Below are 27,356 nucleotides of genomic sequence, written 5' to 3'. Positions count from 1 at the left end.
GCTGCTGTTGGGGGACAGCTGGTTTCCTAGCAGACTTCCCTTGGGATTTTCAACTTTTTTTAGTCTGCAAGTGGGGGCGGGGGCAGCTCTACTGTGACATTGTTGTGGGGCTGGGGCCACCCCAGGGCTTCTCGCAGGGGAGCATCATCCCAGCCATGAGGGGATGACCAGCCACCAGCCTCTCCCCTGGGCCGGCTCATCTTTCAAACTCACTGGGGGTGACGCTCTTACGATTCCCGACTTACAGACAGTAAACAAAGGTAGAGAGCCCGTGTCACCATACAGGGGACTAAGGAGCATTCCGGTGCAGTCGGGCACCCCAGGCCAGGGATGCGTATCCGGCGTGATCTCGGCTGGTGCCCGCTGAGAAGCCGATGAAGCCCTGGGCAGAGCTGGGTCTCAGCCTGCAGCCGGGCCAGGCCAAGCACCAGCTGTGGAACCTGGCACAGCCCCCAAGCTGCTCAGAGCCTCCTGGAAGCATGTGGAATATGAGGCCTGTGAGTGCCCCGCACCTGAGAGGACAGGGAGACAGGAAGCCCTGCCCAGCCCCGGCTCCGTGTGGGGACGCTGCCTGGGAGAAGGAGCACAGGGGAGTTCGGGTGCACAGGGGTCCGAGATGCCGGCTGCTCTGTGACTTCCAGCAGAGGACTTAGCCACTTGGGCCTTGGTTTTCTCATCTGCAAAATGGGTGGCCAAGTCACAGGCAAGGGTAGAGTTAAAGCAGGGGAGGACGTTAGGAGCGTGGTGGCGGCTGCCTGCTTTGTGGTGTGGGCAGCATCCTGTGGACAGCCGTCCCCTCCAAGGTGAGAAGTGTGGTGCTGGTCTGCCATAGGAGCCTTAGCGCTGCAGCCAGGTCCTGGGTGGGAGGTGGCTGTTGTACCCAGACCTGGTTCTCACCCTGAGGACCTCGCGGCCAGCAGCGGGCACTCGTGACCAGGAAAGTGAATCAGCAAAGTGCTGGTGGAGAGTCAGCACTGGGAAGGAAAGGGTCAGGGGTCAGAGGGCTTCTCGAAGGTAGTAGCCTCTGAATCAAGATGAATAGCTGCTTGCCTCATGGATAGGGACGAGAAGGGCCTTCCAGACAGGAGGGGCAGTGGGTACTGAGACCCAGAGATGTGGTGCCGCCCGGAGGGTCCTATACTGCCTGGGGTCAGAGATCAGGATGCCTGGGAGTGTGGGGAGGGTCCATGTCGGGAGGACACTGGATGCTGCCTGCAGGACCTCAGGCTGTGCCTGCCGGGCAGTGGCTGCCTCACAAAGCCCTGGGCAGGGAAGGAACTGCGGCCTCCGCAGAGGGTGGATGTGGTGGAGAGGTGGGAGGCCGGCTTGTGTCATCTGAGGTCCAGGCAAGCCGGGAAGGGGCGCAGGAGAGCTCTAGGAGGTAGAAGTGGGCCGGACTTCCCGACCTCAGGTGATTCGACCTCCTCAGCCTCCCAAAGTGCTGGGATTACAGGCATGAGCCACCCTGCCCAGCCTAATTTTTGTATTTTTAGTAGAGACAAGATTTCGCCATGTTGGTCAGGCTGGTCTCAAACTCCTGACCTCAAGTGATCTGCCCATCTTGGCCTCCCAGAGTGCTGGGATCACAGGAGTGAGCCACCGCACCTGGCCTGTTTTCGGTTTGTGTAGAGGCAGGATCTCACTGTGTTGCCCAGTCTGGTCTTGACCTCCCATCCTCAAGCAATCCTCCTGCCTTGGCCTCCCAGAGTGTTGGGATTACAGGCGTGAACCACTGCACCCTGCTGCCACAGCTACCTTCACATCACAACAGTCGCGTTGAGCAGTTGTAACAGAGGCTGGTGACCCATGAAGCCTAAAAGATTTGCTTTCTATCCCTTCACAGAAAATGTTTGCCAGCGCCTGCCTTAGAGACTTTTGTTTTGTTTTGTTTGAGACGGAGTCTCGCTCTGTCACCCAGGCTGGAGTGCAGTGGTGCTATCTCGGCTCACTGCAAGCTCCGCCTCCCGGGTTCCCACCATTCTCCTGCCTCAGCCTCCTGAGTAGCTGGGACCACAGACACTCGCCATCCCACCCTGCTGATTTTTTGTATTTTTAGTAGAGACGGGGTTTCTCCATGTTAGTCACGATGGTCTCAATCTCCTGACCTTGTGATCCGCCCGTCTCGGCCTCCCAAAGTGCTGGGATTACAGGCTTGAGCCACTGCACCCGGCAACCTTAGAGAGTTTTATAAACAGGGGCAGGAAGCATGAGGGGGTCGGGAGCCCCGCAGCTGGCTAGGGATGCAGTGATGCTCCTGAACTCGGGGTGGCCGTGGAGGTAGAGAAGGGGCAACAGTCCACAGGACTTGGATGTTTTTGGGGGTGGGAGAGGCGCAGGGGTTTCCTGGTTTCTGGCCTGGGCAGGGTGGGGTTAAGAACCCAGAAAGGAAGCAGAGCTGGCTGAGGTTTGGCCACATAGTGTGCAGAGGACATGGGAGCAAGGTCCTGGGGCGGTGACCAGAGGACACCTGGTGATACAGGCTGGGCTCCAGCAGGGCTGGGCCAGGGTTGCAGGGCCTCGGAGTTGAAGTGGGTATGAGCAGGGTCCTGCAGGGACGGCGATCCTGCCCTTCTAAGAGAGAGGGAAAGAGGAAGGGGGCCTGATGGGCAACCAGGGGGCTCTCAGACCTCGGGACTGCAGTGTTCTTTTCCCTCTGCTCACAGCATCCACAACGGGGTGATTGCCGTCTTCCAGCGCAAGGGGCTGCCCGACCAGGAGCTCTTCAGCCTCAATGAGGGTGTCCGGTGAGTGTCTGTCCCACCTTGGGCCAGGGTCCTCGAGTGGCAGGGAAGGCTAGGCCCAGAGTCGGAGGCCCCAGCCAGGCCTCTGACCCATCAGCCACGCCTGGGCTTCCTCCCCCAGAGGCCATCTGTCCACAGGAGAGTGAGGTCCAAGTTAGCAGTGGCCACGGGGCCAGGACCTCCACAAACCACTTCAGGCCTGGTGGCCCTGCGCCCCCACCCCCCACAGAGAAAGGTCTTCAAGGGGAAGCGGGGTGGGACTTGGACGGCTGCTGGAGATGACGCCGACGGTCCCCACTGGTGCTGAGCATCACGAAGGATATTTATTCTGTTAAAGAGGAAGGACCCACCTGCCTAATGATGGGAGTGTCATTCCCGGAAAAGCAATTCCAGCCCTGCCAGACGCCCCTCGTTTCCTGTGAATAGCTGGGAAATGAGGATTGCGAAGCAGCAGGCTGGACGCACACCCACTGGGCTGCTGCCCCGAGCCAGGTGGCAGGAGCTTCAAGGGAGTCCAGGGTTGCCATTTGTAGTGGAGGAGGCCAAAGCTCAGAGAGGTCAAGAGACTCGCCCCGGATCACACAGCTGCTCCAAGGAGGCGGTTCCCAGCTCTGTGCTGTTTCCTTTGGCCCTGACCCTGTTACCTTGTCCCTGTGTCAAAAGAATACTGGCAAAAGAGGCAGTCATCCTTCCCCTTGTTATTCAGGAGAAGAGTCAGTGGACCGGCCAGACTTTCATACGCAGGCGCCCCCCTCCACCCTGTGTGGCAACACTGAAGGGGCCCTGACATGTGGGTAAACTGAGGCCCAATACATGCCACTTGTTTGAGTGTCCTGCTTTTCTCTGGCTCATCTGGCCCAGCCCTGGGTGGGGCTCCAGGAGCTCATTTTCCCGATGAGCCTCTGCTTCAGGAAACAGGAGCCCAAAGGATCTGCCGGGGGATTTGGTTTGGTTCTTGAGACAGGGTCCTGCTCTTGCCCAGGCTGGAGTGTGCTGGTGCAATCTCAGCTCACTGCAGCCTCTGCCTTCTGAGCAGAAGCAACCCTCACACCTCAGTGTCCTGAGTGGCTGAGACCACAGGTGTGTACCACTACACCCGGCTGATTTTTTATTTTTTGCAGAGATGGGAGTCTTACTACCCAGGCTGATCTCGAACTCCTGGGCTCAAGCCATCCTCCCGCCTCCGGCCTCTCAAAGTGTTAGAATTACAGATGTGAGCCACCATGCCCGGCCAGCGGGGTATTTAAACAACAACAAAAGGAGTTACTTTTAAATTCACGAATCCAGCGGCAGGCACAGTCCCTGGCTTTGGGCACCCCTCTCCCCTGCCCGTCCTTGGCATGAACAGCGTTGGTAATTGGCTATTCTTGCTGCTGCCTCTCCACAGGGCTGATGCAGAGCACACGGCCTCCCCAGGAGTGTGTGCTGGGGGTGGGTGCACGGAGAAGCTTCCCTGGGCCCCGGGCTCCCCTCGCCAGCCCCAGGATTCTACCCAAGAAATGGGTAAAAATCAGGGGCTGTGTTAGACTTTGAGCCCCTGGGCAGTTAGGTTATTTGGAGCAACTTCTTTTTAGCCAGTTGAGAATTAAGTGCTGGAAGGTTTAAGGAATAAGAGCAGAGTCTTTACTGAAGCCTTGCTCTGTGCCGGCCTTAGACCAGGAGTTTTCCACGCTAAACCCGTCCGTGGCCTGGAGCAGTGGCTCATGCCTGTAATCTCAGCACGTTGGGAAGCCAAGGTTGGGGAATCACCAGAGGCCAGGAGTTTGAGACCAACATGACAAGACCCCTTCTCTATTAATATGTGTTAACGTTTTTTAAAAGTAAGTTTAAAAAACACTCATCCACTCTTCACTGCAGCCCTGAGGAGTGGATGCCTTGTTATCTCCATTTTACCGGCGAGGGAGACTGAGGCACAGCGGTTGACGTAGGTTGCTGAGGTCACAGGGCTAATAATGAACAGAGCTGGAGCTCAAGCCCCTGCCTTCAGGGTCACTGGGTTGTTCAGCCCCCTGCCTTACCCCGGCCCTTCTGGACGGCGTGGCCACGTTAAATTCAATGACACTAGCCTGGGCACAGTGGCTCACCCTGTAATCCCAGCACTTTGGGAGGCCAAGGCAGGGGGATTGCTTGTGTTCCGGAGTTCAAGACCAACCTGGGCAACATGGTGAAACCCTGTCTCTACCAAAAATACAAAAAATTAGCTGGGCGTGGTGGCGGGTGCCTGTAGTACCAGCTACTTGGGAGATTGAGGCATGAGAATCGTGTGAGCCCGGAGGCGGAGGTTGCGGTGAGCCAAGACTATGTCACTGCATTTCAGCCTGGGTAACAGAGTAAGACCCCGTCTCAAAAAAAAAAAAATGACTTTAATGATACATTAAATCCATAATTGGTCACTAGCTTTGATCCCATGAGAGAGTCTGTTACTAGAGACATTGATTTCACCAGCATCCAAATGGTCCCCCTTGATTTTTTTTTTTTTTAAGACGTAGTTTCACTCTTGTTTCCCAGGCTGGAGTGCAGTGGTGTGACCTCATCTCACTGCAGCCTCCGCCTCCCGGGTTCAAGTGATTCTCCTGCCTCAGCCTCCAAGTAGCTGGGATTACAGGCACACATCACCACGCCTGTCCAATCCTTGTATTTTTAGTAGAGATGGGGTTTCACCACGTTGGCCAGGCTGGTCTCGAACTCCTGACCTCAGGTGGTCCACCCACCTCGGCCTCCCAAAGTGCTGGGATTCCAGGTGTGAGCCACCATGCCCGGTATCCAGGAGATTTTCATTACCCCAGCCAGAAAGCTTTAGCAGCCCCTCCTCATACCCTTTCCCCAACCCTGGCAGTGACCACAGACAGCTTTCTGTCTGTGGATGTGCCTATTCTGGACATTCCGTTATCAATGGAAGTACAGCGGGTGGCCCTTCATGCCTGGCTTCTCTCCCTCAGTGCAGTGCTCTTGAGGTCCACTCAGGGAGGAGCACGTACCCCTGCTTCGCTTTTACCACTGCTTCGCTATTTTATTTATTTATTTATTTATTTTTTTTTTTTTGAGATGGAGTTTCACTTTTGTCACCCAGGCTAGAGTGCAATGGCTCACTGGATCTCGGCTCACTGCAACCTCCGCCTCCCGTGTTCAAGGGATTCTCCTGCCTCGGCTTCCCGAGTAGCTGGGATTACAGGAATGTGCCACGACGCCCGGCTAATTTTGTATTTTTAGTAGAGACGGGGTTTCACCATGTTGGTCAGGCTGATCTTGAACTCCCGACCTCAGGTAATCCACCCGCCTCGGCCTCCCAAAGTGCTGGGATTACAGGCGTGAGCCATTGCATCCAGCCTGCCTGCTTTGCTGCTTTTCGTGCCAGGTCATATTCCATTGTGTGTATGGAAAGCACGCTGTATGCGCACCCAGTCCTCGGCTGATGGACGTGGTTCTTTCTACCTTTTGGCTGTGATGAATAACGCTGCTGTGAACATCTGTGTGCAAGAATTTGTGTGAACGCATGTTTTCATCTTTTTTTTTTTTTTTTTTTTTTTTTTTTTGAGAGTGAGCCTTGATCGGTCACCCAGACTGGAGTTCAGTGGGGCAATCTGGGCTCACTGCAACCTCTGCCTCCCGGGTTCAAGCGATTCTTGTGCCTCAGCCTCCTGAGTACCTGGGATTACAGGCGTGCACGACCATGCCTGGCTAATTTTTATATTTTTAGTAGAGACGGGGTTTCACCGAGTTGGCCAGGCTAGCCTTGAACTCCTGATCTGAAGTGATCTGCCCGCCGCAGCCTCCCAAAGTGCTGGGGTTACGGGCCTGAGCCGCCGCACCTGGCCTCATTTCTCTTAGGTTCGTATACCTAGCAGTGGAATTTCTGGGTCCCCTGATAACTCTGTGGTTATCTTTTTGAGGTACTCTCGCCTTTCCCACAGTGGCTGTACCATTCCGCTGTCCCACTTAGCAGCGTATAAGCAGGGCAGAAGAGTTCAGTTTGTCCACATCCTCACCAACACTTATTAATTTCCAGGGCTTTCATTCCGAGAAGTGGCGTCTGTTTGTGGTTTTGATTTGCATTTCCCTGATGACTGATGATGTTGAGCACCTTTTCAGGTGTTTATTGGCCATTTAGGTTTCTTCTTTGGAGAATTGTCTGTTCCCATCACTTGCCCATTTTTCAGTGGGGTTATTTGTCCTTGTCTTATTGAGCTATGGGAGTTCTTTATATATTGTGGATCCAGACTCGGTTAGATACTGGTTTGCAAATCTTTCCTCCCATTCTGTGAGCTGTCATTTCACTTCCTTTCTGTGTCCTTTGAAACACAAAAAGTTTTAATTTGTATAATGTCCAGTTGTCTAGCTATTTTCTTGATCCCTTCCTTTGATCACCTTTCTTCCTCCTGAGGTACAGAGACGGACACACTTTGCGTAATCATTTTTACAGGTAAAGAAAAAGATTTTTCTTTTTTTTTTTTAAGAGACTAGGTCTCGACCTGTTGCCCAGGCCGAAGAGCAGTGGCGTGAACATAGCTCCATAGCTCACTGCCACCTGCAACTCATGGGCTCAAGTGATCCTACCACCTCAGCCTCCTGAGTAGCTGGGACTAAAGGCGTCCAGCACCAAGCCCAGCTAATTTTTTTTTATTTTTCTAGAGATGAGCTCTTGCTCTGTTGCCCAAGCTGGTCTCAAACTCCTGGGCTCAAGCGATCCTCCTGCCTCAGTGTTGGGATTATAGGCGGGAGCCACTGCACCTGGCTGAGAAAACAAGAAAAAAATCTTAACGAATAAGTCACTCTCCATCCAGAGGACTGTGGATTTAAGGACCCAAACCTCTTTTTATCTTGATGGCTTTGCATGACATTATCCCTGACCCACCCTCTTAGACAGAGTCTGAGGCCCCGGGCGCCCTCGTTGTGCTCAGCCATGAAGTCCATTTCCCCTGTGCTTAGTGGCCTGGGCTGCTATGTGCTGCCTGTGCTGTCCCTGCAGAATGCAGCCAGGGTGTCTGTCTGGGGCAGCCTCTCTTCCGGCATCCCATGTGGCTCATACGGGTCTGCCTTTGACCAAGAGAAGCGTGCAACTGAGTCCTCCGGGTAGCACAGGAGCTCGGGCCACCTGCTCCCTGCAGGGCCTCTCCTGCTGGCTCCTGGCCAAGTCGCAGATGATCTGTCCCTGCCCAGCTCCAGCACCAGGTCCTGCTGGCCTAGCTGCTCCCAGGAAGCAGCAAACCCCCTGGACGGGGTGTCCCAGCCTCTGCTTTCTGACCCTGCAAACCCTTCCCACAGCCGTCTCTCTTGAGGCTGACATCCCAGGTACACCCAGGCTGTCCCCTCTGTAGCCTGCTAGCCCCTAGGTCCTGGGATTTACTGCAGCTTTATCCCCTGGGCTCCCCTCCTGTGATCCGAGGACACCCACACCCCCACTTCTCCCTCCCTGGCATGGTGTCCTCTATTCCTAGCATGCATGGGGCTGGCTTGGGGTTCCCCTCAGGGTGTGGTGCCCTCCCACTGTCAGGGATCCCGTGCTCAGCTCAGCTCAGGCCAGGTGGCCATGCCCGCAGCCTGTCAGCAGCAGGTCTCACGTGCAGGCCAGAGGTGCTGGTTAGATTTAAGCTACTTGACTTTGAAGTTTCCCACAATCCCAGACCGGGCAGGCTCTCTTCTGGTGTCCCGTAGAAAGGATGCCTGTTTTTCATCTGCAGGACTAGGGCTCCAACCTTGGGTTCCCTGGTCCAGCCTTTGACTTCATCAGTGCCTTCCCAGAGCCTCAGTCTCCCCATCTCTGTAATGAACATGGTTCCCATCTCATAGGGCTTTTGCATGGTTGGAATTGGTGTACGAACTCTCCCCTGCCTGGAAGGGGTCTCACAGGTCAGGAATGAGGGGATCCCAGGTGCTGGCGGCTGCCAGGTGGAAGTCGCCCATCCATTTAGCATTCATTGTGAGCACCCACTACCTGCAGGCTTGAGAGGTGGATGAGGCCTTTGGCAGCATTCCTGGCCAGAGGCAGTGGGGCCCGAACTGGCCACTCATCCTCAGCCTGTGGTCAGTTCAGATCTGAGGCCGTGTCTGTGCTCTTACTGGGGTCTGGGAGAGTTGGTGGGCACAGTGCAAATGGGGGGATGCTCAGCCATGGTGCCCCTCCCCCCTGCCCAGAAAAGGAGCGCACACAGTTCATTCACTTCATTCAGTGTGAGCTGCTGGGTGAGAGGAAATGTCGGAGGAGGCGAGGGGAGCCCGAGAGGTGGCCAGTGAGTTGGAGCCACCCCAGGTAGGACTTCGTTAGAGCCGCTCTGGGATTTGAGCTGAGGGGCCATGTGGTCCTGAAGGAGACATTCATTCCTTCCTTCGTTCCTTCGTCAGCATTCATGCCCGTACTCATCCCGGGCAGGGAGAGGACCAGGAGGGCTTTTCTGGGCTCCAGCTGCTCCTGGTCCCAGTTGACCCCCGGGACCCTCTGTTACTGGTGGAGGGTGTCCAGGTTCTGGGCGCCTTGAACAAAGAATTGGACAAAACACACAAAGCAAGGAAAGAATTAAGCAACAAAAGCAGAGATTTATTGAAAATGAAAGCACACTCCCTACGGTGGAAGCAGGCAAGCAGCTCAAGCGCCTGGTTACAGAATTTTCTGGGGTTTAAGTACCCTCTAGAGGTTTCCCATTGGTTACTTGGTGTACACCCTATGTAAATAAAGTACTGGCCCACAGTCAGTCCGATTGGTTGTGGAAAGCGACCAATTAGCAGCTGAAGTGAAGCACCCTATGCAAATGTCCAATTGGTTGTGGAAAGTGATCAGTCAGAAGCTGAGGTTACAAAGTTACACTCCTATGCAGTTGAAGACTTGGCCCAACCAGTTGTGGTAGGGGTGCTTGCAGTTTTTCATCTGCCGTGCAGAAATGAGAGGGGTTGCAAAGGAAGTAGCCTCTGGTCCTTTTGTTACTTGGGCATGGAATGCTGGGGTGTTCCTTTGGATTTAGTTCTAGGAAGTCAGTGTAAATTGGCCTTAGGTTCCCTGCCTCCAGACCCTACTCTCCTGCCTCACCTCCTGCTCTGTGTTCACGTGGATCTCAGGCCACAGACAACGGTGCAGAGGCCCAGACAGGGGAAGGGTCTCTTCCAGAGTCACATGGCGTGCTAGCAAGCCCTGGGGCCTGCCCTCCAGCCCAGACTTGCTGAGCAGACACCCTCGGGCTCAGCTTTGTGCCTTCTGTGAAGACCCTCCCTTCTCACCTGGTGCCCTGCTCTCTGGCATCACCCAAAGTGGCCCTGCAAGTAATGCCTGCGGTAACTGAGACAGATGCTGCGTGGACATGGGGATCACTCCGTGAGGCTGAGGTCACAGCTTGGTCCTTGGGGGACCAGAGGACAGGTCCTGGGGTCAGTGGGAGAAGGTTGAGGGGACTGCTGGGGTGGGGGCTGCCTGCCAAGGGTCACTCGGGGCACCACTGTCTGTGATCACAGGGTGAACCTCGGCCTTGTTAAGGCCACTGCGCTGATTTCACAGTTGTGCAAGGGAGGATGTTGGGCCTCAAAGCCAGTCCTGCTACCAAGAGAAGCTGCTGGCAGGCACAGGGCCAGACTCCAGGGCTGGCACCACTCAGCTGCTCTGTTAGCCTGAACCTCAGCTTCCCCATCCATAAAATGGGGACACTAACATCACCTGTCAGGTGGCTGTGAACAGAGGCCTGTGACTGGCCCGCCTCAGCACTGCCCACGGAGTTGTGCAGGAGCATTAGTATTTTGCCCTGTGCTTCCATGCACTTGCAGTACTGCGCCGAGCCCCGAGCTCTGGTGATGACCAGGTGCAGGAGCCACCTCCATTCCAGCACCTGAGTGCTGATTACCTCAGTCCAGGCCACCTCTCTGGGCTTCCCTTAGCTCCCAGATCCCAGACCCCATGGCATGGTTGGGGAAGCCAGCCCTGAACTGGGGTCTAGCTTACAGCGTCTCCAGGAATATAAAGTACAACCACCCCAAAAGGGCCTCTGAGGACTAGAGCACGCACTCACTGTGTATGGGGGAAGCTATGGTTATTGTACCTCCAGTAGCCCCCACAGATCCAGGGTTAAGAGAGCTGACCGGAGCAGGAACAGTAGACTTTGTCACCCTCCGACTCCTGGTGGCCAGGGGCACAGTGAAAAGGGTAGGCAGCTTGCAGGAAGCAAGCCTTATTTGGGCTTTTTTCCCCAGCACGTTGCTTTTGAAAACTTCAGCCAGTCCTCTCTTTGAACCACAGTGCAGGGCTCCCAAAATGACTAGACGTTGAAACTGTGTGATCTTAATAAACCACGGGGAAAATGACAATTGTTCCATAATCTTTACAAACTTTTTTTTTTTTTTTGAGACGGAGACTCGCTCTGTCACCCAGGTTGGAGTGCAGTGATGCGGTCCTGGCTCACTGCAACCTCCGCCTGCCCAGTTCAAGCGATTCTCCTGTCTCAGACTCCTGAGTAGCTGGGATTACAGGCGCACACCACCATGCCCGGCTGATTTTTGCATTTTTAGTAGAGGCGGGGTTTCACCATGTTGGTCAGGCTGGTTTCGAACTCTGGACCTCAGGTGGTCTGCTCATCTCGGCCTCCCAAAGTGCTGGGATTACAGGCATGAGCTACTACACCCGGCCGAAACTTGTCAGAACGTTGAAAGCTGTTTTACTATTGGTTATAAACGTAACCAACATGTTTTAATGTTTGGTTGTAACCATATAAAGAAATGAAAAAGATTGTACAGTAAAATTAATATTTAGTGCACTATAATTTAAAACATTGGGGCCAGGCGCATTGGCTCATGCCTGTAATCCCAGCACTTTGGGAGGCCAAGGCAGGTGGATTACCTCGGGTCAGGAGTTCAAGACCAGCCTGTCTAATATGGTGAAACCCCTTCTCTACTAAAAATACAAAAATTAGCCAGGCGTGATGGTATGTGCCTGTAATCGCAGCTACTGGGGAGGCTGAGGCAGGAGAATCACTTGAACCTGGGAGGTGGAGGTTGCAGTGAGCAGAGATTGCACCACTGTACTGCAGCCTGGGCGACAGTGTGAGACTCCATCTCCAAAAATATAAATAAAAAATAAGCCAGGCATGGTGGCTCACGCCTGTCATCCCAGCACTTTGGGAGGCCAAGGCAGGCAGATCACCTGAGGTCGGGAGTTCGAGACCAGCCTGGCCAACATGGAGAAACCCTGTCTGTACTAAAAAATACAAAATTAGCCATGCATGGTGGTGCATGCCTGTAATCCCAGCTACTTGGGAGGTTGAGGCAGGAGAATCACTTGAACCTGGGAGGCAGAGGTTGTGGTGAGCCGAGATCGTACCATTGCACTCCAGCCTGGGCAAAAAGAGCAAAACTCTGTAAAAAATAAAAATAAATAAAAAATAGTGGGAACATAGTAGTTTGAGCAGTGTTTACCTGTTCAGAACATGATCAGTTTTCGTTGATTTGCTGCACTTTTATCTGTGTTGGCCAGTTGCTCTTTCTTGTATCCATTTTTACAGAACGCCACATGGGTTTCACACTGGGAGACAAGGAGGCAGCACAGGTCACACCTTTGCTGTCTGTGCATGAACTGCTGACAGATACTCAGGGACCAATCACAGACTGACTTTGAAAGAAGTGTTGCAATTGGTCAGTGATCGTTGTACACATCTGTTACCTACATTTTGATTTGTGGACTGGAGAGCAGCCACAGAGCTTGTACTTTATGCAGTTACTCAGTTAATGTGCCAAGAACCGAAATTTGAACCATGTGGTTGGGTGACTGCTGTTACTTTACTTAACCAGGATAACTGAAACTTGTATGTATCAGAACCATGCAAAGTGAGAACTGCCTGTAATTCAGGACTGATTAGAAAGTTTCCTAGGCCGGGTGCGGTGGCTCATACCTGTAATCCCTTCACTTTGGGAGGCCAAGGCGGGTGGATCCCTTGAGGTCAGGAGTTCGAGACCAGCCTGGCCAACATGATGAAACCCCATCTCTACTAAAAATACAAAAATTAGCTGGCCCTGTTGGTGGTACAGGCCTGTAGTCCCAGCTACTTGGGAGGCTGAGGTGGGAGAATCGCTTGAACCTGGGAGGTGGAGGTTGCAGTGAGTCAAGATCACACCACTGCACTCCAGCCTGGGGGACAGAGTGAGACTCTGTCTCCAAAAAAAAAAAAAGTTTTCCTAATGGGAATAGCAACCTAAAAAGTAAGATTTCTGATGTATTTGGTTCAGAAGACTGTTGGCAGGTCGTATCTTGGGCCTCAGCGCTGACAGTGCCTATGTGCTTTCAGCCTGGCTGGTGTGGAATGTGACGTTCCTATTCTCTCAGGCCCTGGAGGTGTGTAGGGAGGGAAGGAGGAATTGTCAGCGTTGAGTGCCAAGGACGAGGTTCAGATCTCAGCTCTGGCGTGTCCCACGTGGCCCTGGTCTGGTGTCTTGACCTCTGCGAGCCTCTCTTGCCTCCCTTGTAATAAAAGGGGAGCCCCGGTGACTGCCTGCAGCTGGGTTGGTGAAGACTGAATGAGCTTCTCTGGAGTAGAGAGGAAACACTTGGGAAGAAGCTCTGCACGGGGAGAGAGGAGGAGCCCGTGGCATCCGGGATTTGGGCAGGTAGAAGGCAGGAGCAAACCAAGCGGTGCAGGCCCAGCCCTGCCGGGTGTCTCTCCAGAAGGTGTAAGACGCAGAGGCCACTGTCTTCCCTCTGAGGACCCCTTGGCCTCTTCTACTGTGACATAAGCACAGGGATCTAGTTGAAGAGCCGCCACCGTGGACCGTGGAGGCCCCAGACGTGAGGCCGACCCAGCCCCTGCCGGTCTGGATGGGTGGGACTTGTCCACTCCCCATGTTTTTGGGCTAAGCATGCTGGTCTCCTGCTGCCCAGGAGGCCCCACCCCCGTCCCTGGGTCCCCCACGCCAGTGCCGTGTGGTCTGGGACTCACTCTTGTCTCCCCTCCCACCCACAGGCAGCTGCTGAAGACGGAGCTGGGGTCCTTCTTCACGGAGTACCTGCAGGTGGGTCTTGCTCCAGCCGGGCTGGGCCTGCCTCATGAGAAAGCACAGGGGCTCAGCTGCCCCCGGGGGTGTGGGGCACCTGCTCCTCCACAGTCTGCCTGAGGTTCCAAGAACCTGCCTCCTTCCTTATCTAGCCACGTGGATTGTTGTGGGGATTTTTTGTTTGTTTGTTTTGTTTTGTTTTGAGACGGAGTCTCGCTCTGTCGCCCAGGCCGGAGTGCAGTGGCCAGATCTCAGCTCACTGCAAGCTCCGCCTCCCGGGTTCACGCCATTCTCCTGCCTCAGCCTCCCGAGTAGCTGGGACTACAGGTGCCCGCCACCTCGCCCGGCTAGTTTTTTTTTGTATTTTTTTAGTAGAGACGGGTTTCACCATGTTAGCCAGGATGGTCTTGATCTCCTGACCTCGTGATTCGCCCGTCTCGGCCTCCCAAAGTGCTGGGATTACAGGCTTGAGCCACCGTGCCCAGCCTGTTGTGGAGATTAAATGATAAAAGGAGGCTAATTCTTTTTTGAGACAGTGTCCCTCCGTCGCCCAGGCTGGAGTGCAATGGCATGACCTCAGCTCACCGCAACCTCTGCCTCCAGGTTCAAGCGATTCTCACACCTTAGTCTCCTGAGTAGCTGGGGATTACAGGCGCCCACCACCACGCCTGGCTAATTTTTGTTCTTTTGTCTTTTGGTGGTGGTGGTTGTTGTTGAGACAGAGTCTTGCTCTGTTGTCCAGGCCAGAGTGCAGTGGCACAATCTCAGCTCACTGCAACCTCTGCCTCCCGGGTTCAAGCAATTCCCCTGTCTCAGCCTCCCCGGGAGCTGGGATTACAGTTACCTGCCATCATGCCCGGCTAATTTTTGTATTTTTATAGAGACACGGTTTCACCATGTTGGCTAGGCTGGTCTCGAACTCCTGACCTCAAGGTGATCTGCCCGTCTTAGCCTCCCAAAGTACTGGGATTACAGGAGAGCCATTGCACCTGGCCAAGACGTGGTGAATTCTTAGCGCTGTGCCTGGCACGTGATCAACTCCAAGTGTTGTCATTTTCTCCCTCCCTTCAAACTCCTGGGATGTCCGCAGAGGTTTGGGGTGTGCATGGCCCCACTGAGCTGCACAGTGGCGATGGTGGCTGTGCCATCAGCATCACCCAGTGTCTGTCCCAGGTACTGCAGCATTTCACCTTTGCTGCACCTTCTCTGGCCAATAGGCCTGCACCGAGGATGCACACGTGTGCGATATGGTGGAACTTGCCGCTTAGAGAGGTGAAACGACCTGCCTGAGGTCACACAGGGAGGGAGGGCAGCCAGCGAGGCCTGGCCTGGTGCCCCTGTAGCTTCCAGGGCTGCTGCAGTGCCCAGGGCCCTGCTCAGCGCAGGGGCGTCTCATGCAGGCTGGGAGCGAGGCACCAACCTTGCCAAGTGAGTAGAGTTGAGGATGAACCCGTGGTCCCTCGCATCATGTTGTTTTAGGGGTTTAAAAAAAATTGTTATTTAACAGCTTTATTGAGGTATAATTCACATGCCATACGATTCACCCTTTTAAAGTGTACAGTTTAATGGTTTTTACGTGTGTGTTTTGAGACAGGGTCTCACTCTGTTGCACAGGCTGCAGTACAGTGGTGTGATGATGGCTCACTGCAGCCTCAACCTCCCAGGCTCAAGAGATCCTCCCATTTCAGCCTCCTGAGTATCTGGGACCACAGGCACACGCCACCTGGCTAATTTTTTAATTTTTTGTAGAGATGGGGTCTTGCTCTGTTGTCCAGAGTCTGGTCTTGAACTCCTGGGCTCAAGCGATCCTCCTGTCCTAGCCTCACAAAGTGCTGGGATTACAGGTGTAAGCCACTGCACCCAGTGAGTTTTTAGTATATTCACAAAAGTATACAACCTCACCCCATCTAATTCTGGGAGTTTTTCATCACGCCAAAAAGAAACCCTGTACCCATTGGTAATCCCTCCCCCCGCCAAGCCCTCCCCAGTATGAGGCAACCATGTGTCTCTGGATTTGCCGATTCTGTACATTTCTTCTTCTTTTTTTTTTTTTTTGTTTTTGAGACACAGTTTTGCTCTTGTTGCCCAGGCTGGAGTGTAGTGGTATGATCTCTGCTCACCGCAACCTCCGCCTCCCAGGTTCAAGCGATTTTCCTGCCTCAGCCTCCTGAGTAGCTGGGATTATAGGCATGCGCCACCACGCCTGGCTAATTTTGTATTTTTAGTAGGGATGGGGTTTCTCCATGTTGGTCAGGCTGGTCTCGAACTCCCGACCTCAGGTGACCTTCCCGCCTCAGCCTCCCAAAGTGCTGGGATTACAGGCGTAAGCCACCGCGCCCGGCCGATTCTGTACATTTCGTATCAGTGGCATCACACGAGCGTGTGGAGTCTTTTGTCTGGACTCTCTGTCAGCATCAGGTTCTTTCTCATTGGAGCGCAAGTCAGTGCTTCATTTCTTTGTGTGGATGGGCCACATTTTGTGGTCCATTCTTTCGTTGGCAGACACTTGGATTGCTGAGACCACACAGCATGCTTCTCAGCCAAGCGACCTCAGGCAATTCGTGCAGGGTCCCTGAGGTAGGGTGGCAGCTGACAGGCCCCGCCTTTGGTAATGAGAGCCCCCTCTTGCTGCAAAGTCCTTGCAAAGTCCTTTCGTCACTGTGGGACATGCCAGGCTTCTGCCTGCCCAGCTGAGCCCAGTGCAAGGGGCTGTAGGCCCTGCCCATTTCTCGGGATGTCCGTGTGACCACCCCCTGTCTCGTGACAACCCAGGGTTGGGTCAGTTGCCCCCTGAGAGAACCGATGCTCAGGCCCTGCAGCAGGTGGACTGTGGGGCCTCGGTGAGTCTCCTCCCCCTTTAAGCCTCAGCTGCTCCCTGGTGGATGGACTCTCGGGGGCCCTGCTGGCCAGGACACCCCAAGGCATCCACAAGGGCGGTGACACCCCCTCTGTGTTTACCTTCAGAATCAGCTGCTGACAAAAGGCATGGTGATCCTTCGGGACAAGATCCGCTTCTACGAGGGTGAGTGTGGGCCCCATGGCGGCCACTCTGGACCGTGCTGGGTGCTGGCTGGCTGCGGGGCCTCACGCTGGGGCCTCTCGGTGCGAGGTGTGGCTCTCTGGTCCGGAGGACTTGTGAAGGACCACATACAGCCTTGGGGCAGCAGGGCCGAGATCCCTACCCAGAGGGGACCCTGGGAGGGGCTCTGCCCCTCCGAACTTGCTGGAGCGGAGGAGGGCTACGAGACGTCGGGGAAAGGCCCTGCTTCCCCTCCCTGCCCACGGGGCTTTCCGGGCCTAGTGAGTTCTGTTCCCGCAGCCTGGAAGAACCCCTGTCCCGGTCTTTGCAGTCAGAGGAGAAGTGGGTTAGGGCTGAGATCGCCGATACTCACAGAGGAGGGGACAGGGTCCAGGGCTCAGCTGAGTTTTCTCTGTCGAGGCTCCCAGCCACCCACGGGGACCTTCAGGTTCTTGTTCCTGAGTGGGAGAGCACAGTGATGAGAGGTGATTTGCCTACAGCTACCGTGCACATCGGGGCAGAGGCGGGACTCGAACCCAGGTCTGCCTGACTTTAGGGCACACACCCTTTACCCTTCTCATGGCAGAGGGCGAGGTCCCCGCTGGTTTCACTGTGCAGGATGGGCTCCCTGTGGCCGAGAGCCTCGGGCAGCAGCAGAAGCGTGTGCAACCTTGCAGGAGCAAGCTGCCCTGGGAGCGGGGTCAGCTGACGGGGGCCACTGAGTTCCCACGGATGCTGCTTTGCTCAGGCCGTGCTGAGCACCCGGCCCTGTGCTGGGATCGGGCCTGCGCTGTACCTGTGTGTTGAGCACCTGTGCACCGGGCACCGGGCGTCTGCGTCCCTCCCTGCTAGACTGTCCCGAGTGTTTCACATCTACTAACTCATTTGATTTCCACAACCCTGTGAAGAAGCCACCATTGTTAGCACTGAACATGGGGAAAGTGAGGCACGGTGTCCCTCCCAGGCTACACAGCTGCTCCGTGGCAAAGCCAGGGTGCCAAGCAGGCCACCGGCTCCCAAACCCATACTCTTCACTCTACTGCCCCAGGCTCCTCCTCCAGGCCTCCCTCTGACCCTGGGAAAAAGAGTTATTAGCCCGCTCCACAGAGGAGGACACAGGCCCAGAGGCCTGGCATGTTCAGGGGACCTTGGAGCTGCATGTCATGGTCCTTCCTCACCTCCAATGCACATGTTGGGTGGGTCCAGCCAAGACAGGAACACGAAGAGAGGCTATGAGAACCATCAGACCATGGGGGAGACACGGGGGTTCTGGGAAGGCTTCCTGGAGGAGGCAGCATCTAGGCTGGCAGGACAGAGCTGTGAGCATTTGGCACCTGAGGAAGATGCCCGCCCACGCCACTTGCCTGATGTGGCACATTCCAGTAGTGCCTGTGCCTCCCACCAGGTCTGGCCCAGGGGAGCTGGGGCTCTCGGAGAAGGGAGTTTTGTGTGGCTTGAGTGGAGCTTTGTCCGGAGCAGCCTTCCAGCAGTGGTGCCTGCCCAGCAGAAGGGGCAGAGGGCAGCCCTGAGAGGCCCCACCTAGGGGCCCAGCATCCTCTTCCACCTCGCCAACCCTGCCTGGTCTCCCCAGGCCTCAGGGACAGGCACTGGGCTCTAAGCTGGGAGTCCAAGGCCCTGGCCTGCAGTTCCCACGAAATTGCAGACACAGGGTTTCCTCTCCGGCCTCAGCACCCCTGTCTTAGCAATGTGGGTTTGAACAGTCTCTCTCCACTTGAGTGTTCTCTCCATGTCAGGCCCAGGTGACCTCTGGGGCCCCAGAGATGGAGGAGACCCTGGCCCTGCCCTGCAGGGACTCACAGCCCAATTGGGGACACAGACACGGACCAGAGGGTGACGGTCCAGTGTGATGAATGTCAATGTGAAGGAGTGTCCTGGAGAAGAAAGGGTTCATTCTACCTTGACAGTCAGAGGGCTGCATGGAGGCAGTGGCCCTTGAGTAGGGCCTCAAAGTGTGGTCTGTTCAGGGGAATGTCTGGTCCCTTTCGGCCCCATGCAATGGGGACATAGCCAAGTCCACACCCTGATGGGTGGCCTCAGGGGCATCCCCCTTCCTGCCCCCAACCCCTGCTTGAGTTCCAGTGGGAGCTGTCCCTACAGAGCCTGCAACTCTGCCGGAGGGTGGTGATGGCCTCCTGTGGGGCAGACCCAGGACCTTGCCCCCTGCCCCTTCTGTGCCTCCAGGGAGGCCTTGGACTTCAGCCCCTGGGCAGAGCGGGTCCTGGAAGCAGAGAGCCTGGAGGAGCGGCCTTGAGGTGGAGGGCTCCCTCCCTAGGAAGGGGAGGAAGGCTGGACCGCGGCCGGGGTGGTTGTTCGATGGCCTCTGTGTGGCTTAAGGGAATCGGCTCCAGCTGCAGCCGGGCAACTCCTTGGCAACCTGAAACTTGGGACCTCTGGGCAGGAGCTCCTGGTCCTCTGCCGGGCCCTGGGATCTGCCGTCACTCATCCACCAGGGAATCCAAACCCAGTGTGGGTCACGTTATCCATCTGTGCTGCTTTACACACTTGCCTCCATGCCTGTGCCTTGGCCGTCCCCACGCCAGACGCCCTTGACCTGGTCCACCCAGCGCATAGTTTTTCACACTGCCCTGTGCTCCTTCCTGTTCCTGGGTCTCCCGACAGGGACTGAGACAGGGTTGTTCATTTCCAGGGCCTGCACAGGGCCCTCAGCACTCAGACAAAGGAAAGACCCCGGCCTGCGCCCACAGTGAGAACCGCAGGGTGGGAGCCAGCGTGCAGCTACTGCGGGGCCGCTCGCCTGCATCAGCCCCTGCTACTGTTGGGCTGGAGTCAAGGCACGGCGCGCGCACCCCGGCCCCGTCCTGCCGGCAGCAAATGCCCAGTGCTGTTTAATCTCCACTTTCCACCTGCCCACGTGGGGACGTGTATCACACCCCTTTCATAGAGGATGCCACTGAGTCCGCCTGGAGGAACTTCCTGGGGTCGCCCCGTGCCTGCCTCTGACTAACCCTACTGCCCCACAGAGGAGCCCCACCAGCCACGAGGCTGCCTTTCCTGGCCTCTTGTCACCGTGTGGCTCCAGCTGGGGCCTGGATTCTGTTTTACAACATCTGCTTTCCGCAGTATTTCCGCCCCGTGGGCTGGAGAACAGCCTGCGCTCAGCAGAACGCGGGCCTGGCCGGTGCCCAGAGCCACCCCCCGGCTGGCCTGGGAACTGAGCTGCCTTTCTTCCTGCCGCGGCAGAGGGGAACTGAAGGGACTTTGTGTGCGGGCACGGTTTGGCGGGGCGGTGAGCATCCGCCCGTCCGGGGCATTCCTGCTGGCCCCCGTCGCCCTCGGAGCCAGGCGTGGGCTACCCGGGAGGGCAGAGGGCTGGCCACCAGGCCGGGAGCCGAAGATGGGGACCAGTACAGCTCGCCCCCAGCCCCCGGGGCTGCTCCTGGCTGGATCCCACTCCTAGTGCCCTCGAACCTACATGAACCTGGGGGCTTCCAGGAGTAGGGGCAGGGCCCAGAGAGTGCGGAAAAGAGGCAAAGGTCCCTGTTCAGCCTCCACATTCCCATGGAAACTTCAAAGCAGTGCTGGCCGGGGCTGCAGCCTGAGAGACAGCCGGCGACGCTTTTCTCTTCACTCAGAGGCGGCCACACCAAGATCTCTCTCGCCAGTTGCTCGTCTGGCTTCCGGTGGACAGCAGAGGCCTTGGGGACACGCCCTTGGACTGTGCATCCCTGGACCCAGCAGCCCTCATCCTAGCGCCGCTCAGTCCAGGCAGAAAGGCCAAGAGCCAGAGCCAGCTTGGGTGGCTGTCCCCATCCCACAAGGGTCACTCACCCAGTGAATGGCACCGTTCCTCCCAGGGCCAGCAGAAATCCTGCAGAGCTGGTCCCGATGTCTGCTACCTATGTATCTGCTTCAGAGGCTCACCTGTCAAGATGTGTCACCATACCACTAAGTCTGGCAAGCCCAGCTTGGATCGCCCCTCCTCCAGGAAGCCCTCCCTGCCTGACCCTCTGCACCCTCTCCTCCCTTGGACTTGGTGCTGCTATTGGAAGTGGTCTCCGTGGCTCCCCAGACCTGACCACAGGCAGCCTGAGCTGGCCTGGCCCTGGGTCCTCCGGGCGGAGGCTCAGCCTCTGTCTGCTTGGTGGGGGTCAGTCACTGCTAGCCACTGCCCTTATGATCCTGCTCAGTGTCCCACTTCCCTGCCATGTGATGGATCAGTGGCTGTTTGGGGCTCAGCTGGGTCCCCAGTGCCCAGTATCAGGGCTAACACAGAGTAGGTGTTCTGTAAATGTTTGCTGGAGGGGCAGGCAGTTGGGGGGGAGGAGGGAGGAGGTCGGTGGGTAGGTGAGATCAACTGCTTAACTGGGTTATTAGGAGGATCTGATGAGACTAGGATGTGAGCTGAAACTGCTGTGGCAATCACACCTGTGTGGGTCTCACCTGTGCTGGGTGTACCTGTGTGGGTCTTGCCTGTGCAGGTCTCCCCTATGCGGGTCTCACCTGTGCCGGGTGTACCTGTGTGGGTCTCACCTGTGCCAGATGTATACCTCTGTGGCTCTCACTTGTGTGGGTCTGGTATGTGACAAAGGCCTGGGAATTGGTAGCTGTCATCTGCCAGGAGCAGACCCTGAGCCAAGTTCCCTGTTCTCATTTCATGCCCTCAGCTCTGGGAGGCTGATCCCTTAGCCCCATTTTATAAATGGAAGACAGAGGTTAAGCAGTGGGCCCAGGGCCACAGAACAGCTGAGCTGTGGAGCTGGACGTCGACCTTGGGCAGGTGCCTCCAGGGGCCTGAGCCCAGGCCCTCCACTCCCGCATCCTCCGACAACCCATCCTGGGTGAGTGGAGGCATCTGCCAGAGCCAGCCAGGCCCAGTGGTGACGGCCCCCCTGCCCACAGGACAGAAGCTGCTGGACTCGCTGGCAGAGACCTGGGACTTCTTCTTCAGTGACGTGCTACCCATGCTGCAGGCCATCTTCTACCCGGTGCAGGTGGGCGGCCCAGCCCTGGGGAGGGAAGCCCAGTGCCCCTGCCGTGCCCACCCTGGCCTCACTCTACAGAGGGGGGGGCTGCCGGGCTGGGGGGCGCACACACCTGCTCTGCTCTGTGCTGCTCTCCTTGGGCTTTCTGAGTTGCTTGGAGCCTGTTTCCACCTGCTCAAGCTGCAGATATGGACGCCTCCCTCCCCGTGAGTCCCCCAGCAGCAGCAGCGAGGCACAGAGTAGGGGGCTCTGTGACAGTAACCCTTTCACTGCCAGAGGAAACTGAAGGGACACTCTATCTTTGGGACAGGGTCATCTGAGGAGAACGGGTGGAGGGGCCTGAGGGTCAGCAGGTCTTTTCCCCCTTTGGGGTCCCAGGGCCGGGAGAGGGGAGATGAGGACGCCTGTGACCGCAGCTGGTGGGGTGGGATGCCTTCCCTCCACAGGGCAAGGAGCCGTCGGTGCGCCAGCTGGCCCTGCTGCACTTCCGGAACGCCATCACCCTCAGTGTGAAGCTAGAGGATGCGCTGGCCCGGGCCCATGCCCGCGTGCCCCCTGCCATCGTGCAGATGCTGCTGGTGCTGCAGGTGGGTGCAGTGGGCACAGCGTCGGGCATGGGGACCATAGGGCAGTAATTGGGCTCAGATGCCCACAGGCAGAGCATGAGACGAGGATTGAGGGGCACGAGATTTAAGGAAGGGCCCGATCAGAGGAAAAGCCTGTCAGGACCTGGGACCAGGGAGCAGCCAGTTGGAGCTATGGGTTCAGGAGAGCTCAAGCCGCAGACCTGTTCCTCCTAGGCACAAGGCTGGGCCTTTACACCCTGCGTCGGCCAGCCTGGGGTTGTAGCCACCTCCAACACACACATGCACACGCACATACTATACACATGCATGCTTGCACACACTACACGTGCATGTGCACTTACTACACACATGCGCGGATACACATGCACGCACAGTGACCCAGTCATTTCTGTCCAGAGGTCTTTCGTCAGTGGGTCAGCTCTGGGGAAGACATTCTGAGAGCTGTTAGCCCCCCTCACAGCAGGTGGGGAGAGGGTACCTGCCCCAGAAAGGAGTGGGGCCCCCAGTGGCATCCACCGCAAGCCGGGGGTTTCCACACACTGCCCTTCCCAGGCACCACACTTCGCGATTGGCCAGCTCATAGCGCTGTTGCAGGACCGCACAGGCACTGCCGGCCACCCCATTTTACAGGTAGGAGACTCAAGTCCTGCTTGCTGGGAGCTAACAAGGGCAGGAGCCCAGCCACACCCCAGGTCTCGCAGGTGCAAAGCCCTCTTTATCGTTCTGAATTCCCGTGAAGATCTTTTAAAATTAGGGTCTGTGGGGACACTCCCAGCACTTTGGCAGGCCAAGGAGGGCAGATCACAAGGTCGGGAGATCAAGACCGTCCTGGCCAACATGGCGAAACCCTGTCTCTACTAAAAATACAAAAATTGGCCAGGCGCGGTGGCTCAAGCCTGTAATCCCAGCACTTTGGGAGGCCGAGGCGGGTGGATCACGAGGTCAGGAGATCGAGACCATCCCTGGCTAACATGGTGAAACCCCGTCTCTACTAAAAATACAAAAAAACTAGCCGGGCGTGGTGGCGGGCGCCTGTAGTCCCAGCTACTCGGGAGGCTGAGGCAGGAGAATGGCGTGAACCCAGGAGGCGGAGCTTGCAGTGAGCCGAGATCGCGCCACTGCACCCCAGCCTGGGCGACACAGCGAGACTCTGTCTCAAAAAAAAGAAAAAAAAAAAAGAAAAAAATTAGCTGGGCGTGGTGGCGCATGCCTGTAATTCCGGCTACTCGGGAGGCTGAGGCAGGAGAATTGCTTGAACCTGGGAGGCAGAGGTTGTAGTGAGGTGAGATCACACCACTGCAGTCCAACTTGGCAACACAGTGAGACTCTGTCTCAAGAAAAAAATAATTCTACCCCCGTGTATCTTGTGCCTGAACCACCTGACAGCCCCTTGAGGCCTGCTGTCTTCCATTATTCATGGATTCACTCATTCATTCATTCACTCATTTAATGAGGGCAAGCACTCGTTATATGTCAGCTTTCTCCCAGCCCTCTGTGTGGGGTGCTGGGGTCACAGAGCTTTTGTCCCCGCTCAGCACACAGCTGGGTGAGCAGCCTCATCTCCCAGGTTGTGGCTCGAATACGCCTGGAGGTAGCGGTGAGCTCTTCAGAGCTCCAGATGAGGGGAGGTGGCCTGAGCCAGGGATGGGAAGAAGAGAGGGGCTTGTGAGGAGGTGTCTGATGGATGGGGCCTGCACCTGGCCCCGTGGGGCAGGGAGCCCCAGGTGAGCATCTTGGCCCTCCCTGGGTGGGGTCAGCCAGTGTCTCTGGAGAGACTGTCCAAAGCCTCTAGGACTCTTGAGTACGGGGCCCCTCCGAGGGGTGGAAGGTGCAGAACGCCCATCTCATCTGGCTACAGCCTTTTTCCAGGGCACACCGTGGTCTCCCAGGTCATGATGCTGCTGTGAGCAGCAGAGTGACTCAGGCCACGTGCTCTGAGAGGGGCTGGGAGACCACTGTGGGCCCTGCCATGGGGACAGAGAGCCCATGGGAATGGGAGGTGGGAGGCAGAGGACAGGCTCTCTGGTGGGTGGGACATACGGTTGAGAGCCTGGGGCCACCAAGCTCAGGTGCATGACCCCCCCCTACCCCCCACCCCACTCTCCTGCAGGGGGTACATGAGTCCAGGGGCGTGACCGAGGACTACCTGCGCCTGGAGATGCTGGTTCAGAAGGTGGTGTCGCCATACCTGGGCACCTACGGCCTCCACTCCAGCGAGGGGCCCTTCACCCATTCCTGCATCCTGGGTAGGGGTCTGCCTGGGCCTTGGGCTGGGTTAGGGGTGACCATGGGCCCTGTCCATTGTGAACAGATGGGCAAGCCGAGGCCCCATGACGGAACCAGGATCTGACTCCAGACTGGTTCTCAGCCGGGCAGCAGCCCCCAGCCTGCCATGTGCCGGCCTGGACCTGGGGATCTGTGACAGTGGACTAACACCGTGAGCAGTAATGTGGCCACACCTTGGAGAGTCCCACTAGGGCTCTGCGTTCCCCAGGAGGCCACATTCATGGACAGTCTTGAAAGTCAGAAATGGAGGCCGGGCGCGGTGGCTCAAGCCTGTAATCCCAGCACTTTGGGAGGCCGAGACGGGCGGATCACGAGGTCAGGAGTTCGAGACCATCCTGGCTAACACGGTGAAACCCCGTCTCTACTAAAAAATACAAAAAACTAGCCGGGCGAGGTGGCGGGCGCCTGTAGTCCCGGCTACTCGGGAGGCTGAGGCAGGAGAATGGCGTAAAAACCCGGGAGGCAGAGCTTGCAGTGAGCTGAGATCTGGCCACTGCACTCCAGCCTGGGCGACACAGCGAGACTTCGTCTCAAAAAAAAAAAAAGAAAGTCAGAAATGGGTCAGGCGGAGTGCTCAGAACATGCACATGCTGAAGCCTGAGGACTCCTGGCTCAGTTAGGGAACTGAGGCTGGGAGGGACGAGGTCTGGGGGTGGGCGGCGTCCCGGGGCTACCTGGTGCGTCCAGCACAGCTGGCCACGTTGCTCCCTTGACGGAGAGCCTCTGCGATCCTGCAGCAGTGTCCTCTGAGTACCTGCTGTGCACCAGCCCGAGGCCACGCCCCTCCCCTCCAGCGGGGGAGGCCGACCAGTGAGTCCCCTCCGTGTCCCACCATTAGCTGGAGGCTGGGAGCATCCCAGGCAGAGGGAACAGAGCTGGGGCAAGGCCCACTTGGGACTACGCCCTCCTCATCCAGAGGGGCTCCCCATCCCCACCTGCTGGTGTAAAACCTGCCTACCGGTGTGTCTAAGCTCAGGTGGTGCCCTGGCCGCTGGAGAACTTTGAGCCACTCAGGCTCGGTGTAGCCCTGGGTGGCAGGACCTCAGCCCGTGCCTGATGGGACCTTCTTCCCCTGGTCCGGGAAAGGCTCCTGAGCCGCTCATGTGTGTCGCCTGCCACCTGGTGGCCACTCTTTGGACTGCAGGGTCCCAAATGAGAGCCCGAACCCTGCCCCGTCACCAGCCTCAGCCACCAGTGCCACTGCCTCCTGCCCAGATGACCCAAGGGGCCTCCTCCCCGAGTCCCCATGTCTGCCCTCGGCCCCCACAGTCTATTATTCTCCATGCTGCGGCCAGTGAGGCCCACTTACAACTGCCTGACCACAGGCTCCCTGCATCCACAGGATGGAATCCCCGCCTTGACCTTACATGGAGGGCCTGTCCCCATCTGCCCCCATCTGCCCCCATCATAGCCCCACAACCTGACCCCATGGCTTGCCTGCGTGGACTTCTTGCTGCCCCCCGCTTCATCCCCTTGGACATCAGCTCCAGTGGGGCAGGGGCTGTACCTGCCTAGGAAAGTGTAGACGTCCAGCAGGTGCCAAAGTCCATACGCTTCCACAAGTGGAGAAACTGAGGCACAGGGGTTAGGTAACTTACCTAGGGTCAAACACAGGTTGCTGGCAGGGTGCAGGTTCAAACCCAGGCATTTGACTTGAGGTCCTGTGTGTCCAGGCTGGGCCTAGGCTGGAGAAGAGAGACCAGAACCTGAGCTAGTGTCAGAGCTTGTGGTGGCAGGATCTGCTGGGCCGGGCCTGGGATCAGCGTGGGCTGGGCCTTCCCCGCAGCTGCCCCTGCACGAGGACCCAGTGTGCAGCGAGCAGCAGGTGCCGAGGTAGGCGGGGACACAGGTAGCCTCTGGTGTGACAGTGCCCATGTCTCTCCCCAGAGAAGCGCCTCCTCCGCCGCTCCCGCTCGGGGGACGTGCTGGCCAAGAACCCGGTGGTGCGCTCCAAGAGCTACAACACGCCGCTGCTGAACCCCGTGCAGGAGCACGAGGCGGAGGGCGCAGCGGCCGGCGGCCCCAGCATCCGCAGGCACTCCGTATCGGAGATGACGTCCTGCCCCGAGCCCCAGGGCTTCTCCGACCCGCCCGGCCAGGGCTCTGCCGGGGCCTTCAGGTCCTCCCCAGCACCCCACTCAGGGCCCTGCCCCAGCAGACTCTACCCCACGACCCAGCCCCCTGAGCAGGGCTTGGATCCCACCCGCAGCTCCCTGCCCCACGCCAGCCCGGAGAACCTGGTGGACCAGATCCTGGAGTCCGTGGACTCAGATTCTGAAGGGATTTTCATTGACTTTGGCCGGGGCCGGGGCTCTGGCATGTCCAACTTGGAGGGCTCTGGTGGCCGGCAGAGTGTCGTGTGAGGCCTCACAGCTGGCCTTGAGTTTTTACTGACACGTCCCCATGTGCGGAGGTGTCCATGTGGCGTGTGTGTGCGTGTGTGTGTGTGTGACTTTTTTACTCTGTGCCGTCCCGCCAGCCCTGGTGACCTCCTCACTGGCCTCAGTCGCTTTGTGTTTCTGTCTTGGTTGGAAATACCATCAGCCTCCTAGGCCCGGCCCAGGTCTGTGTCAGGCGGATGAGTCAGCGTTACCTGGGGGCCTGGGTCAGGGACAGGGGTCGGTCGCTCGCTCCCACGCTCCTCCTGCCCCAGTCCTCTGGCGTCCACACCTGCCCGCAGAGAATGTGAATCTGGTGGGGTCTGCCCACGCCGGGCCCCAGAGTGACCAGACTCCAGCACACCTGTCTCTTCCTGCCTGGGGTGGCCATGGGGATGGAAAGGGGTGGAATAAAACCTGTCGACCCA

The 27,356-nt window shown here is 57.2% G+C and overlaps 1 protein-coding gene across 8 annotated transcripts in view; it reads left to right on the top strand.

Moving 5' to 3' along the window:
* PRR5 (proline rich 5) overlaps positions 1-27,356 on the top strand; it is a 69,903-nt gene extending 42,547 nt beyond the window's left edge. For 5 of the 8 annotated variants that reach the window (XM_077949365.1, XM_077949362.1, XM_015150548.3 and 2 more), the window contains 7 exons: positions 2,664-2,744; positions 13,664-13,712; positions 16,659-16,716; positions 21,595-21,686; positions 22,124-22,264; positions 24,375-24,510; positions 26,438-27,356. In XM_077949365.1, coding sequence (XP_077805491.1) covers positions 16,680-16,716; positions 21,595-21,686; positions 22,124-22,264; positions 24,375-24,510; positions 26,438-26,913 — 882 coding nt within the window. In that variant the 5' untranslated portion in view covers positions 2,664-2,744; positions 13,664-13,712; positions 16,659-16,679 and the 3' untranslated portion in view covers positions 26,914-27,356. Of the gene's footprint in view, positions 1-2,510; positions 2,533-2,663; positions 2,745-13,663; positions 13,713-16,658; positions 16,717-21,594; positions 21,687-22,123; positions 22,265-24,374; positions 24,511-26,437 lie in introns of those variants that run through there. The other 3 variants (XM_077949364.1, XM_077949363.1, XM_077949366.1) reach the window with 2 other exon arrangements.

Source organism: Macaca mulatta, chromosome 10 (assembly GCF_049350105.2).
Source record: "Macaca mulatta isolate MMU2019108-1 chromosome 10, T2T-MMU8v2.0, whole genome shotgun sequence".
In the NCBI taxonomy this organism is placed as follows: Eukaryota; Metazoa; Chordata; class Mammalia; order Primates; family Cercopithecidae; genus Macaca; species Macaca mulatta.
The sequence above is the reverse complement of the archived record's forward strand: the minus strand, read 5'-3'. Positions and strand labels throughout refer to the sequence as shown.